A 15,750-nucleotide genomic window follows, 5' to 3' on the forward strand; every position below is an offset into this window, starting at 1 on the left:
CCAGCCAGAGCGCCCCACCCTAGATTTTGAAGTTTTCCGTCTGGCGCCCCGCGCCTCTCAGAGCGCCATGGACGCCAATTCTTCCCATTTGTCTCCCTTCTTTCCGTACTAGTTCCTTAGCAACGTACCTATGTTTCCTAGTTGATTACAACACTCTAAGGTACGTCTAAACATAACATAATTCTAAAAGGTCTTTCTCACAAAAAATAATTATTAAGTTTCAGCAATTCAAGTGAGAGCTTTTTAAACTAGTCCACTTAGTTAAGATGGCGAAGAAATTGACTTCCGAGAAAATAGTTTTTACCTCGGTAATAACCAGATGAGAGAGAACCAATATGTATTGATAAACAAATAAATTAAGATGAGTTTGGTTAACTGATTGACTCATATATCTCAATTGCAAAATGTAGCTTTATTCTTCTCAATTTAAATGAACTAAGATTTTGTACATGACATGCACCTAACTCACATATTATAAATTACACCGTCTTTGTTACTATTTACTAGGTCAAACCAGACATCTAATATAATATTATTTAAATACGATAAAACTCCAAACCCCATCATACTAAGCAAAAACTCTGACTTCTCAATACGTTTTCCAATTCTAACTCCAATCCTTTTTCCCTTTTTCGACTTCAACCAAATATAATTCTACGTCTATTAAAAGTGAATGTTACTAGAATTCAAAATATTGAAAAAAAAACTACAAAAAAGTAGACAAAGGAAGAGAAATTAAATTATATTAAAAGTAATACTTTTATTACAAAATTAATATTTAAAGATGATCAATTATATGTGAGCTAGTTCATATAACTGATGTTAAACCTGAATAAAGGTTCAACTTGTCGAGGCCTACTTAAAGAGAAATTTATCAAATTTCAACATCATAAAAAATCTCAAAATGATATAAAACATCAAAAAATTACAAAACTAAATAGAGAAGGAGAAATAAAATCATAATAAAGATAGTCAGAAAAGGTTTTTTGTTTTAGTTCGATCTGTCGTCACATATGAAATAACGGACGGTATAAATTTAGGAACCCTTTTTCCACTAACAAATTAATTAAAAAATGGTTAATCACACTGATTACGTTATCAATATTAAATTCGAATAACGAAAAAAGATTGTTAAGGATCAATTAAAAATAATATGCCCATCTCATAAAAGTAGAGTTAATGATATTCACATCTTACATTTTAACGAATCAACTTGTGTAATTACAATATATTTATAACTCATTTGGTTTTGAAATAAGTTATTTCAGTTATTTATTTTCAAATAGTTATTCCATTCTTAATATGAGACAAAAATAACTAATCTCGAAACAAGTTATTTTACAACTTTACCTTAACAAAACATAAAATAAATTCGTTCTAAAAATAAGCCCAAATTAATTATTCTTTATCCCTCGAACCAAAAAGTCCTTATTATCGCGATGTAATTAAGGAGAAAAATAAAAGAAATTAGGTTTCTTTTTTCCGAAAAAGGAAAAAAATTTAGAAAAAAAAACCAAAATTACTTCTTATTAGATATATATATCTCCTCTTCGCCGCGGATTCTTTTATTCACAGTAGAGAGAGAAAGAGGAGAGAGAAAGAGCCATAACCGAGCCGTCACTGTGTGAACTCTGTGTGTTTTTTCTTCCTTCACAGCAAAAAAAAATCAACTGAAATAGATCTGAAAATCGAAAATATTTAGTGGGTTTCTCTTATTTTTTCGGTTTTTACAACTTTTTTTCCCGATGACTAGCAGAGGAGGAGGAAAAAACAGTAACAATGGTGGAGGAATTGGAGTACAATCAATTCCACCAGGTTCAAGAAAGATGGTGCAAAGTTTAAAAGAAATAGTTAATTGTCCTGAAGCTGAGATCTATGCTATGCTTAAAGAGTGTAACATGGACCCTAACGAAGCTGTTAATAGACTTCTTACTCAAGGTGAATTTCAAAACTGTAAACTCTTTATCTGTTTGGGTTCTTTTTTGTGAATTGATTTCTGGGTCTTGTGGTTTTTTTGGTATGAAAAATCAAAAATTCAAATTTTCTGGTTTTAGAGTTTAGAGTAACTTAATGAAACTGTTAATTAGCTTCTTACTTGAGGTAACCCCTTTGAATTTGAGCTCTTTTTTTGTTAATTAATTTTTGGGTTTTGGGGATTTTTTGGTGTGGAAAGTACAAATTTTCTGTTTTTAGAGTGTACAAGTGGCTTAATGAAACTGTCAATTAGCTTCTTACTTGAGGTTTCTTTGAGTTTAAGCTATAAAACCTTGAGACTGAGCTCTTTTTTCGTATTGGATTTCTGGGTTTTGAGGATTCTTTGGTTCTTTAGTGTTGTGGTTCTTACTCAAGGTGCCTTTAAGCTATAAGCCTTTAAAGCTCAACACTTTTTTGACAATTTTTCGTATTTAGTTTCTGGTTGTTGAGGATTTTATTGTTCCTGTAGTTTTGTGTGCATGAAAAATATAAATTTTCTGTTTTTAGAGTTTAGAGTACACTAATGAAGCTGTCAATTGGTACCTGAGGTTCCTTTGAGTTTAAGCAATAAAACCTTGAAAATGAGCTCTTTTGTTGTATTTGATTTTTGGGTTTTGAGGATTTTTTGCTTCTTTAGTGTTGTGGTTCTTACTCAAGGTGCCTTTTTAAGCTATAAGCCTTTAAAGCTCAACACTTTTTTGGTAAATTTTTGTAATTAATTTCTGGGTATTGAGGATTTTATTGTTCCTGTAGTTTTCTGTGCATGAAAAATATAAATTTTCTGTTTTTTAGAGTTTAGAGTATACTAATGAAGCTGTCAATTGGTTTCTTACTTGAGGTTTCTTTGAGTTTAAGCTATAACACTTGAAACTGAGCTCTTTTATCGTATTTGATTTCTGGGTTTTGAGGATTTTTTGGTTCTTTAGTGCTAAGTTGCTCAGACTCTTCACTTTTGGTGACACACCCGTGTCGACATGAAGTGGGTGTGGGTGTAGGAACCGTACCCGATCTGGTCAACCAGTTTGGGGTACTTAGACCAAATTCGAGGGAGAAATTTTGGACAGATTCAATGATTTCTGTGTGCAAAACAAAAACTAAGGTGAAATTGAAGAAAATGAAATACCTTGTATATATAAATTTTTATTGTCACTCTCTTTCCTTTTATCTCCTTTCCATGATTCTCCTCTTGATCAAGATTTTCTCCTAAAGTTTTCCACATAATATCTCATAACTTAGGTTTTATAACTCTATTTTTAGTTAATTGAGTTATTTTTAGCCGAACCCCCATACCCGTATCCATACATGGATCCTTATCCCCGAATCTAAAAATTTCGATCACCCGTATCCATATATGGATCCGTATCCCTGAATCTAAAAATTTAGATCATAGAGGATCTGACCTCTAGATCCACACCATATCGAACACCTGCACCCGAGTCTGAGCAACTTAGCTTTAGTGTTGTGGTTCTTACTCAAGGTGCCTTTTTACTATAAGCCTTTAAAGCTCAACACTTTTTTGACAATTTTTCGTATTTAGTTTCTGGTTGTTGAGGATTTTATTGTTCCTGTAGTTTTGTGTGCATGAAAAATATAAATTTTCTGTTTTTAGAGTTTAGAGTACACTAATGAAGCTGTCAATTGGCTTCTTACTTGAGGTTTCTTTGAGTTTAAGCTATAACACTTGAAACTGAGCTCTTTTATCGTATTTGATTTCTGGGTTTTGAGGATTTTTTGGTTCTTTAGTGCTAAGTTGCTCAGACTCTTCACTTTTGGTGACACACCCGTGTCGACATGAAGTGGGTGTGGGTGTAGGAACCGTACCCGATCTGGTCAACCAGTTTGGGGTACTTAGACCAAATTCGAGGGAGAAATTTTGGACAGATTCAATGATTTCTGTGTGCAAAACAAAAACTAAGGTGAAATTGAAGAAAATGAAATACCTTGTATATATAAATTTTTATTGTCACTCTCTTTCCTTTTATCTCCTTTCCATGATTCTCCTCTTGATCAAGATTTTCTCCTAAAGTTTTCCACATAATATCTCATAACTTAGGTTTTATAACTCTATTTTTAGTTAATTGAGTTATTTTTAGCCGAACCCCCATACCCGTATCCATACATGGATCCTTATCCCCGAATCTAAAAATTTCGATCACCCGTATCCATATATGGATCCGTATCCCTGAATCTAAAAATTTAGATCATAGAGGATCTGACCTCTAGATCCACACCATATCGAACACCTGCACCCGAGTCTGAGCAACTTAGCTTTAGTGTTGTGGTTCTTACTCAAGGTGCCTTTTTAAGCTATAAGCCTTTAAAGCTCAACACTTTTTTGGTAAATTTTTGTAATTGATTTCTGGGTATTGAGGATTTATTGTTCCTGTAGTTTTCTTTGCATGAAAAATATAAATTTTCCGTTTTTAGAGTTTAGAGTACACTAATGAAGCTGTCAATTGGCTTCTTACTTGAGGTTTCTTTGAGTTTATTTAAGCTATAAAACCTAGAAACTGAGCACTTTTTCTTAATTGATTTCTGGGTTTTGGGGATTTTTTGGTTCTTTAGTGTGTGTGCATGCTATTTTTCAGTTTTCAGATTATGTACCGTCAATTAGATTTTTACTCAAGTTGCTTTTAAGCTATAAACGCTTAAAGCTCAACATATTTTTGGTAATTTTGTAATTGATTTCTGGGTATTAGGGATTTTTTTGTTCCTATAGTTTTGTGTGCATGAAAAATATAAAATTTCTATTTTTAGAGTTTAGAGTACCCTAATGAAGCCGTCTATTGGCTTCTTACTTGAGGTTCCATTGAGATTAAACCATAAACCCTTAAAGCTGAACTCTTTTTTGGTAAATTTTCATAATTAATTTATGGTATTGAGGGTTTTTTAGTGTTGCGTGCATGCTATTTTTCAGTTTTCAGATTATATACTGTCAATTGGCTTCTTACTCAAAGTCCATTTGAGCTATAGAACCTTGAAACTGAACTCTTTTTTTGGTTCCTTTTCATAGTTAATTTCTGGGTATTAGGTATTTTCATTCCTTGAGCCTAGGGTCCATTGGAAACACCCTCTCTACCTTCACAAGGCAGGGGTAAGGCTGTGTACACACCACCCTCCCCAGACTCCACTTGTGGGGTAACACTGGGTATGTTGTTGTTGTAGGTATTTTTTTGTTCCTGCTGTTTTGTGTTCCTGCAATTTTTCAGTTTCAGATTATAAAGTACACTAATGAAGCCGGACATATGCTCTTACTCAAGGTCCCTTTGAATTATGACTCCTTAAAGCTGAATTCTTTTTTTTTTTTTGCGTAATTAATTTTTGGGTATTGGAGATCTTTTGGTACTTCAGTTTTGTGTGCATGCAATTTTTCAGTTTTCAGATTATATTGTGAAGTAAGCTCTTTTCTTTTCCAGTTACCTTTGTGTTGTTCTGGATAAGAGGATAATAATGATTATGTCAAAAATTTATGAAACGAATACTCACAGAGAGAAATAGAGAGAGATCTAGGTATGGGTTGTAAGAATAAATGGATAAAGGAAAGAAAAGAAAAGAAGAATAGATTATCCCTTTTTATGCTTTGCAAATTGCTGTCTTTGTTTCTAACACTTGTGGTGTGTGGTCTCTGAGTTTAATGCACTATAAATTTAAGCTTTGTCTTAGCAGGAAGATTAATCTAATGGGTTGTGTATATGTGAAGTTTTCATATTTGTAATGCTTTAACTTTTCAATGTTAATTAAGATAGGAACTGAACATTTTGAAAGAGATATAAGATGTTTTGATGGTATTACAACTCCTAATCATGTCCTTAAAACCAAGTGTTTACCAAACCTTTTTGCCGGTCAAACGAGACACATGCATCTACTTGATGCCTTTGAATGAAATCATTTACTTCATAAAAACATAGGAACTAGATGTAGCTATTTGTGAGTCATTACGACTTTATACTCACCAGTCAGATGGGAGGTGGTGTTTTGATACTATTTGTAAATGCCATACCGATACGTGGAACATTATTTAGAATTTACCTTGAGATGACATAGGTTGCCTTTGGAAACAAGGTTTAAGCAAGAATCAAGTGTTGGGCTCTGAAATAGCTTCAGTTTGATTCTGCTGCTGATTTGAGCACTATTACATTGCCTAAGCTGCATAAAATTTGAATTTCTGTTGCTAATTATGTTCTCCCTATGCTTTCACTGTTTTATACTGTGATAGTTACTTGAAGTGGCATTTTTGTAGTTATCTTGCTAAAAACCTAGTTATATTTTTCCAATCTTCCCTGCTTGAATAAGTTGGTATTTTTTACCTCCTAATTTGAAGTTTGTTAATTGACTAGATCCTTTTCATGAGGTGAAGAGCAAGCGAGAAAAGAGAAAAGAGGTTCGTAATCATTACTACAGCATAAATTCCAGAACCAATTTATTTCTGGACTTTTTGAGCTTTATATCTATATAGATGCTTTCTATATTCTTGATGGTCCAAGTTTTATTTTATTTGATTACATCGGTACAATCCCGAGGGCCCTGCATTACACACTCCACTTGATATGTAACTATGTTTCTTCAAAGCTTAGCTTGCTTATAACTGAGTCACACCCTTCGGGGTGGCCCAGTGGTTTGGGCTGGGGACTTCCATGTTGGAGGTCTCAAGTTCGAAACCCCTTGCCAGCGAAAGCAAGGGGTTTGCCTTTTGGGTCGAGCTCGTCGCCCCAGGCTTGCCTAGTGTGGGTTACCTCTCCTATGTGGTTTGCGAGCTATTGCATAGGAGCGGGGGTTTTACCCTGTGCGCACCCAAAGGGTAGCGGCTGCGGGTTTCCCTTGTCATAAAAAAAAAACAAACTGAGTCACTGACCTTAAAAAGGTGCTTTAAGTCAAATTGCTTTTAAATATTTATATATTTACTTCTGTTCATCTTTGGTTCAGATTAAGGATCCAACTGAATCTAGGTCCTGGATCACGAGTAGCACTCCGAGCCGTGGCAGTAGGGCTGGTGGGGAACGATATGTTGGGCGTGGTGGATCAGGTATATGCATTTTAATGCACAATTTCTGAAAGAGAGATTAGGTTTGAGTTGTGTAAGTCATGTTATCTGATACTGGAATGTTTTGATTTCTAACCAACTCTGACAGAGTCTACCAAGCCCACTCCTGCTTACAGGAAGGAGAGTGGATCACAAACAAACAACTTCTCTTCTACCCCTCTAATTGCAGGAAGCAACACAGATAGGAGACCAACTGCCATCAGGTTAGTACTGTTGTCTTGTTAGAAGGTTTTGGTTCTTTCACTAGACAATCAGTTGCTTTCGGATTCTGTTGGTGGTTACAGTGTAATAATCCTTCGAACCCTACTGTATGGTTCATTAAGTTTGTCAATGTCTCTATTCCACTAGAGAGAAGTTCTTATCATACTCGAGCTGTAATTGAAAAACCAAATTTAGCTAGCAGTAACTATCTGTGATTGCCGAATCAAATTACTAAGTTGAATATACTCATCAACAACAAAAAAAAAAACAGGCATGTTAAATTATTCAGGGATTGCGTGTATTCAGGAATTGCATGTCTTCATATGTGGAGATGTTTGACTTATTTTTAAATTTTCTTTTTTTTGCTTGAATGGTGTTGCAGTTATGCTACTGGAAATGACAGTAAAAGATTGGCACCAGCTGCAGTTGATGGTCATTCAGCTGCTTCACAGCCCTCTTCTGGATATCAACCTACTTGGGGCGGGGTGCCAGGCCAAGTATCAATGGCTGATATTGTGAAGATGGGTAGGCCACAGAGTAAAGTGCCTAGTGTACCCAATATATCTGGCCGTACTGTTGGTGTCAACCAAAACCATGAACAGGCACCACCTCCTTATGGCGCATCACATAGTAATATGCAGTTTTCTGATGATCATTCGACGGTTCCTGAGGTACATCAGGAACCAAGGGATTATTCATCTCAGAATCTTTCTGCAAATGATGAATGGCCTTCAATTGAGCAGCCATCAGCTGCTATCCAACCTGCTGTCTCGGAGCCTCCCACTAATTCTGTGCTTCATCCTGATCCGTCTAACATGTCTTTTGACAGAGTTGATCATCAAACTCAGATGGATGAGTCTCAAGAGGCAGATGAAAGTGCTAATGAAGATCTTGATAGTTCTCTTTCCAGTAGAAAGTTGCAGGAGGATAATGCTGATGGTACTTCTCTGTATGACAATGACCCCTACAGATATCAGCACCAGAATCACACTTTTGACCATCCACAAGGTGAATATATGTGGAAGTCTTGGTTTGGCATGCAATATGCATATCATTGGATATATTTATCTTTGTTTTAGTTTAACAAAGGTGGTATTGGTTGGCGTTTTAGGATTGAGGCTCTGGAATTGATTTGGCGCATCTTTAGTTTCTCTTAACTCAATCCTCTCTGTTGTATCTCCCTCTACCTTATTGTTTTATTATGGCATGTTAGGAGTAGATCTTGACTTTTTTGTTTTAAGAATGCAGTTGTGTGACATCCTGGGATCATCAGATCTATTTTATGGCTGATTCTCCCTCTATCTGATCTTATCATTAGATGTCAGCCTTTTAATTTGCAGAAATTGAAGATGGATCAAGTAGAAAGCGATGAAATGTTAAATCTTAACTGTGTACCAATCTTAGTGTACTAGCATCTGTATCTCATCCTTACTTCGTGTTAGGCGGTTCGTATGTCTACTTCCGATGGATATTTAGCATATCAGAAACCTAAATGTTTTGGATTACTGGTTTCCTTCTAAACTTCTTCAACTTTTGTTTGTTTCGACACAATGATCCTGCCAAATTGCTTTTATGAGGATCTTCCTGAGTAGATGTGGCTCCTGTCTCCTCTAAACACACATTTGCAGTCTCCCGCCTCCCTTCTTCTCTTTAGTGCTTCCTTTTTTCTCTTCAATATAAAAAATTTCCATCTTCCAACCTACATATCCCAATTCCCAGCATAGCTACAACTTTATGGGGTGTTTGGCATGCATGGCTGAGCTGCTTAGGATGCATTTCCTCCTGCATCTTTGTTTAGTTCTTAAAGAAAAAGACGCAGGATCTGAAGGAATGAATATTTGAACTTGAGAGTACCTGTGTCTACTTAGATTTATCAAGAAAAGTATCAATCTCTAGTAAGCTGTTGCAACTAGCACTTTTTAAGTAAACATTTGTTCCTTGGTTCAACTGTAGTTTTACTTTTCAAAATCTTAAAGTACTACCCTCTCGTTTATATAAGAATGTTATTTTATCTCGTGGCAGTTGAAGATGTTAATGTCTCAGTTTCATCAGTTGCCGCGAACTTGCAACAACTAAATGTAAAGGATGCAGCGGGTTTGCCATCTGATGGGGATAGTCCATCTGTTGTGATTCCTGACCATCTTCAAGTTCAAACAGCTGACTGCTCACACCTAAGTTTTGGTAGCTTTGGTGGTGTGTCCTTTTCTGGATCACTGGCCTCTGCCCCCGTGAAAACTAGCTTGGAAGATGCATCCAGAGATGCAGATAGTTCTTCAGTTGGGCACTTGGGCACCAGGTTTACCTTCTTTTAAGTTGATTATTTCCTTAGTTTGCTGAGTTGCTAAATTAATTATTTGCATATATTGCAGAAGTTGTGTGTTTATGATATGCTAATTGAGAACTCTAGCCAACTCTTTCTCTACGTGGACAATGATGTTAAAAAATTCTTCAATCATTTATTTTGTCATATAGGTTTTGTCTTCTTTATCGGTTCCTTATACATTTTTCTCATTTTATAAATAAAAGACATCAATCGAGTATCCTTGCATCAATCTTGTCTTGTTTTTCTAATTGGGTTTTCAAGAATTGTTCCATATTTTGGTCAACCAAATAGTAATATTAGCTTGCAACTCTTTTCCATTAATGAAATCTTTGTTTGGTGCACTAAAATGATGATGATGTAGTATACAATGCTCTCTTTGTCATTATGTAAAACTTGTATGCCAATAATTTTTTTTGAAGGAGAGGTCTTCTATGCAAAGCAATGGGGAAATGCTAGTCTTTAATTGTGAACTTGCATATTTTACAGGGCCGCTGAGTACTATGGTGATGATACTCTCAGAAATGAGGCTGATAGTAATTTATTCCACAGAAATAATGCAAATCCTGGAAATTATGAACTGCCAGCAGCTTCACAACCAGAATCTCTGAAAGCAGAAACTAGTGATGGGCATTACTCATATCCGTCCTCCGCTGCTGGCTATTCATACGAAAGTGCTCAACAATTGAATGCAGCGTTTAGTCAGCCACAGACGAGTTCTCATATGCAAAATCTTGCTTCTTTCTCAAATGAGACGGTAAGAATTTTTTTCTGCCTTTTGTTCAGGATATCAAATGGTTTCATGTACTCTCCTTGGGATGCACTTCCTGTTAGTTTTGACCAAATGTTAAAACTTCGATAAAATTATGTTTTCCCAAGTTTGAAGATGACTTCAGTGCAAGTGTATATGCATGAGACAAGGAAATGCTGCAGCAGGAGTTGCAGTGCTGGTAATTGCTACACTGTTATGGGTTGTTTGGTATAGGGGATGGGATGGCAAAGTTATCCTACCATATATATGGGATAACTTATCCCATCATTATAGTACCAATGGGGGGATAAATAATCCCGGGACTAACCAATACCCCTAACCAAACACAGTATAAAATAATCCTGCATTTTATCCCGGAATTATTATTCCTTTTCTCTCATACCAAATGACCCCTTAATTTTTGAGTTATATGAGTGGTGTCGAGACACGGGATGGCTGCAGTGCGAGTTGCAGAGTTTGTAGTTGCTATTTTGTATATTTGAGTGATGAGTGGCATTTAATATGGAGCTTAGTTGGCTTTGTATTCTGCCACTATCTGATTGTGTAGGCTTTCTTTTCCAGTGAAGGGATGGATATACAAGGAAAGGTTTGGCATGGTTCTAGCCTCTAGGGACCTCTTTTGGTTAGGTGTTCAATTGTGCTTGAGAGCTCTGTTATATATTCCACATTAGAAGAAAAAACAGAACTTTTGAAAGTCATAGGCAATACTTCTCTTTTACTCGGGTTTAGACCATTTCATTATATTTATATATATATATATCAAAGTAATGCATTTAGGTCTTTTGCACATTAAAAGAAAAAGAAAAAATTTCACTAGTCACTGGCTTACTTCTTTTGAACTTTAGCTTTCGAGGAAAAGAGTCCTTTAGTCCTTGCAAGTCTTCTTTATTGCATAGACGCTCTCATATCTTTGGTTCCTTTGCTAATGGGGAAAGAGCTTGTAATAGCAGTGCTTAATTCTGTTTAATCTCTATTTAAAGTGCTCAACACAATATGCTGGTTGCGAGCTTGTAACTTAATAAGATATGTGTGTATTGTGTAGCCACTCGACATGGCATGTTTTGCTATTTTCACAAATTGGCTAGTCTTTTAATAATATAGAGAACTTTTGAATAGGTTGTGAAACAAATAAGAGGTTCCTTATGTTGGTGTGTAGGCTACTTGAAATAGCTTATGGAGATTTTCCTAATTACTGGATTCCTTATTATAACATGGTATTTCTCATATATTTGAAACATATCCATTTTTCCATTTTAAAAAAACATTTCATGTTATAGCCTAGAAACATTCTAACATATAATAGCATTAATTCACTTGACCCTATTTTATTATGAGTCCAGCGTAGCTAAACTATTTGCGAACTTTGTATAGAAGAGTACGTGCCTGCTTGGTGCTTATCTTGAATAATATCTTATCCAATAATAAACTTCCAAGTAGCTAAACATATGTAATGCCCCAACAACAAAGAAGCATGGAAAAAAAGGGTAGCCTGGTGTTCAAAACATCACACGTTGGAAGGGACGCTACTCAATGCGTGTGATGTAGACAACCTACCCTAATGCAAGCATTAGTAGTTGCTTCCACTTCTCAAACCCGTGACCTATAGGTCACACGGAGACAGCTTCAATAAAGAAGCATGCCACTTGTCTATTTTAAAAAAAAAACTACAGAAGCATGCCAACCTGATCCGAGTTACCATTATTTGCTAGAGCATAATATCCATGGTTTACCTAATTTTCTCTCTTGCTATTTTTTGTTCGAGTAGGTCTACACAAATTCTTTGCAGAGTGAAATGTTGGCTGCTAACGTTCATCCTGGTCGAGAGTCTGAGCTTTCATATTCTCCTTTCTCAACAACACAAGCAATGCCCACAAAATATGGCAACTCAATTTCATCAATCAGTGGTTCAGCAATTTCTATGCCTGAGGTAATGTTTCTACTGGAATCTAATCAATATTGCACATATCTTTCTATCCTAGCTTCAGCTGTAGTGTTGGTACCTTTACCCGCAGACATATTGACCTTAACTAGGACTATTTTATATTGAATGAGGGAAAAAATTGACCATTTTGATTTTAGTTAAAATGTACAAGTGATTATGCTTGTTGATTTCCAGGCAGATGAGATGAGTTTGAACAGTAAGGGTCTAGCTAAAAGCTGGTTGTATTGTTTTTTCCCTGATGAAGTAAATTGTTCATAAACGAGAAGATGATTAATGTGTAACACTTTGGAGTAAAGTTATGAATCTTGAGGCTTTTCACATTAGAGTCATGCTATATTTTGTTTGGAGCCAAGGATATCCTTCTAGTATAGGTATCTTGCAGTGTTTTCCCCCCTGATTTTTTCAATCAACTAAAATGTATCAACAAAAGGAGGGAATATTTATACCCTTCGGGGTGGCCCAGTGGTTTGAGCTTGGGACTTCCATGTTGGAGGTCTGAAGTTCGAAACCTCTTGCCAGCGAAAGCAAGAGGTTTGTTTTCTGGGTCGAGCTCGTCGCACCAGGCTTGCCTAGTGCGGGTTACCTCTCCTATGTGGTTTGCGAGTTATTGCATAGGAGCGGGGTTTTTACCCTGTGCGCGTAGCGGCTGCGGGTTTCCCTTGTCATAAAAAAAAAAGAGGGAATATTTATGAAGTTATAAAATTAACTTTAATAAAATAAATGAAGTGATGAAATAAATTGTTGGAATTTGTTATCTCTTAAAGTCCCAACATACATTGTGTATTTTGAAATTCCCCTCTAGTGCATGTCAATATTCATTCTTGAACAAAATCGTATCTGCAACAAACACCCTCTTTCCGACTTTCCCTGAAAGAGTTATTGGTCATGGCTTTTCTTGGAGTATTTTGAATGCTAAATTCGTGGCAATCAAGTATAACTGGTGGAAGGAGGGAAGAGAGAAGCGCAGTGTTATTTAGTTAAACGAGGCTGGAGTTGGTTTTTAACATTCTCGTAAGTATTAAGTCAGGTACTCAGAAGTACACTTTTGTTTTCTGAATGAAGCTTTTCGTTTGGATTGTTCTGATCGTCCCAAAAGCAAATAAAGTTATAGGTTTAAGTGGTTAAAAGGTTCAACATTTTATACAAATATTGATCACAGTTCACACATATCTTAAATGTGGTTCCTCTAAGTGACGTGTTGCTTTAGTTTGATCGGTGATTCATATTCTGGCCAGTGTGCTGTCTATCACAACTCTATGTAATATGAATTGGTGACTTGAGACGGGGAAAGCATTATACATCCTATTTTCCCCCTTTCAAAGTTGGTGCAATAATTTTTCTCCCTTCTCTTGTTTTTATGGTGTAATGGTTGACTGTGTCCTCTTCTATCTTTTGTGTAATGCACTCAAGTGCTCATTATTTTGTTGTTGTTATTGCCCCCCATATCTGCATCTCCCCCTTTTCAAACTGTTTGGAATGCCTTGTTTAAGCCGAGGGTCTATCGGAAGCAACCTCTCTATCTCTACTAGTTCTACAAGATAGGGGTAAGGTCTGCGTACACTCTATCTTCCCCAGACTCCACTTGTTGGATTACACTAGGTATGTCGTCGTTGTAATAGTTGACAGTGTTAGTGTTTCCTGCAGGCTATGAAGACGGTTGACTTTTCATCAGCACAGCCTACTCAGCAGATGCTTTCTGGAAATAGTGTCGCCACAGGACCTGGCGTACCACAACATCTAACTGTACACCAATATTCTCAACAAGCTGTTCCTATTGCACCATTTGGCAACATGATTAGTTATCCCTTTGTGCATCAGAACTATTCATATATGCCATCTGCATTCCAACAAGCATATCCTGGTAATAGCAGTTACCATCAGTCGCTTGCAGCAATGCTCCCCCAATATAAGAATACCGTTTCTGCCAGCAGCTTGCCTCAGTCTGCCGCTATTCCTTCTGGATATGGTGCTTTTGGAAATACAACAAATATCCCCGGGAACTTCCCAATCAACCCTCCTGCTGCTCCATCTGGTACTAACTTAAGTTACGATGATGTATTAAGTGCTCAGTTCAAGGATACCAATCATTTGATGTCTCTTCAGCAGGTAACCTGTTCTTTTTGTGAGCACAAGTATTCCTACTGAACTCTCTCTCCAAGAAATTGCTTGTCATGACTCATCATAATGTGAAATGACCATTTTAATAGCTACTGTCAGGGCCTCGGGGGTAGCAAAATCATCCCATTTGAACATGATCCCCTCAATCCGTTCTCCATTTATTAGTTCAGCCCATTTTAGTTCCACCCGTTTCAGCCAATCTACAAATTGGGCTGATATGTTTCCCAAATTGATCGATAGAAACTGTGTCAAAAATATTTTCAAAAATACATTTTTTTTTTTGGTTATGTTATATAAAACCATTCACTTTTAATTCCATTTCAGCGCAAGTAATTTTTGGACGGGTCATGATCCACTTTTTAGCCTATTCACCCCATTTGACGCCTCTAGCTTCTGTTTTTGTTTGGTCAATTGCATTTATCAATCTCCACCTTGGTGGTTGGCACAGCACATTAGAAATGCTCTGTAATTTCAATTTGTCATGGACTTTATCTGGCATGCCCTTTGCTTTATTTGACACTCCTGTTTCCGTCCTCTTTCAGAATGAGAACTCAGCTTTGTGGCTTCATGGACCTGGTTCAAGAACAATGTCAGCTGTTCCCGCCAACACGTATTATGGCTTTCAGGGACAGAATCAGCAAACAGGCGGATTTAGGCAAGGCCAACAGCCATCACAGAGCTATGGATCTTTGGGGGGATACCCTCATTTCTACAATTCTCAGGCTGGTATCTCGTTGGACCAACAACAGCAACAAAACCTTCGAGATGGATCATTGTCTGGTTCACAAGGCCAGCCAAAGCAGTCTCAACAACAGTTGTGGCAAAACGGCTACTAAATCTTACTGCCTCCCTTGTTCTTCTTTTCTTTTCTTTTTTTGGGGTCTTGTAATGAGTGTGAAAGTGGCCTTTCGAGCTATTTCTGTTGAAATAACCCTCGTTCACGATCCCTGAAGAAACTTGACTGGCTGCTGCCCTGTGCCATGAGTCTGTACTTTTACGTGTTTTATCTCAGAGTTAAATGTAACGTAGGTAATGTCTGAGCTAACACAGTGCTCTAGGCGTCTCGTCTGTGTTTTCTTTGTTTAACATGGTTAACCCTCCTTTTCGTCGTTCTTAATCTATAGTTATTAGTGTTATGTTTCCCAATAGTAATCTATTGCATTACAATCCCACTTTCTACTTTCATGACCAGTCTCTCACATAATGTTTTGAAATATTGGTAAGTTTCATGTGGTGATACTAATTTTGTGCATATACTACTTACCAAATCTGTCAAAAACAGAGGCGTTTTTCGCTTCTTGGCTGCGGGTTTATTTGAACTGATAATTTTCGATACAAAGTAGGTATATTTTTAAAATTTATAATGATTTTAATTTTACAAA

The 15,750-nt window shown here is 36.5% G+C and overlaps 1 protein-coding gene across 1 annotated transcript; it reads left to right on the forward strand.

The window, feature by feature from the left end:
• The first annotated feature begins 1,558 nt into the window (after positions 1-1,558).
• On the forward strand, positions 1,559-15,535 carry LOC102592710 (uncharacterized). The gene is made up of 10 exons (XM_006356056.2): positions 1,559-1,938; positions 6,312-6,355; positions 6,898-6,997; positions 7,104-7,218; positions 7,599-8,224; positions 9,239-9,512; positions 10,026-10,293; positions 12,074-12,235; positions 13,895-14,356; positions 14,911-15,535. Exons 1-10 carry the CDS (start codon positions 1,746-1,748, stop codon positions 15,202-15,204), a joined length of 2,538 nt encoding a protein of 845 aa, XP_006356118.1. The 5' UTR covers positions 1,559-1,745; the 3' UTR covers positions 15,205-15,535.
• Positions 15,536-15,750: the final 215 nt, after the last annotated feature.

This window comes from Solanum tuberosum, unplaced genomic scaffold, assembly GCF_000226075.1.
Source record: "Solanum tuberosum cultivar DM 1-3 516 R44 unplaced genomic scaffold, SolTub_3.0 scf00214, whole genome shotgun sequence".
Lineage (NCBI taxonomy): Eukaryota > Viridiplantae > Streptophyta > Magnoliopsida > Solanales > Solanaceae > Solanum > Solanum tuberosum.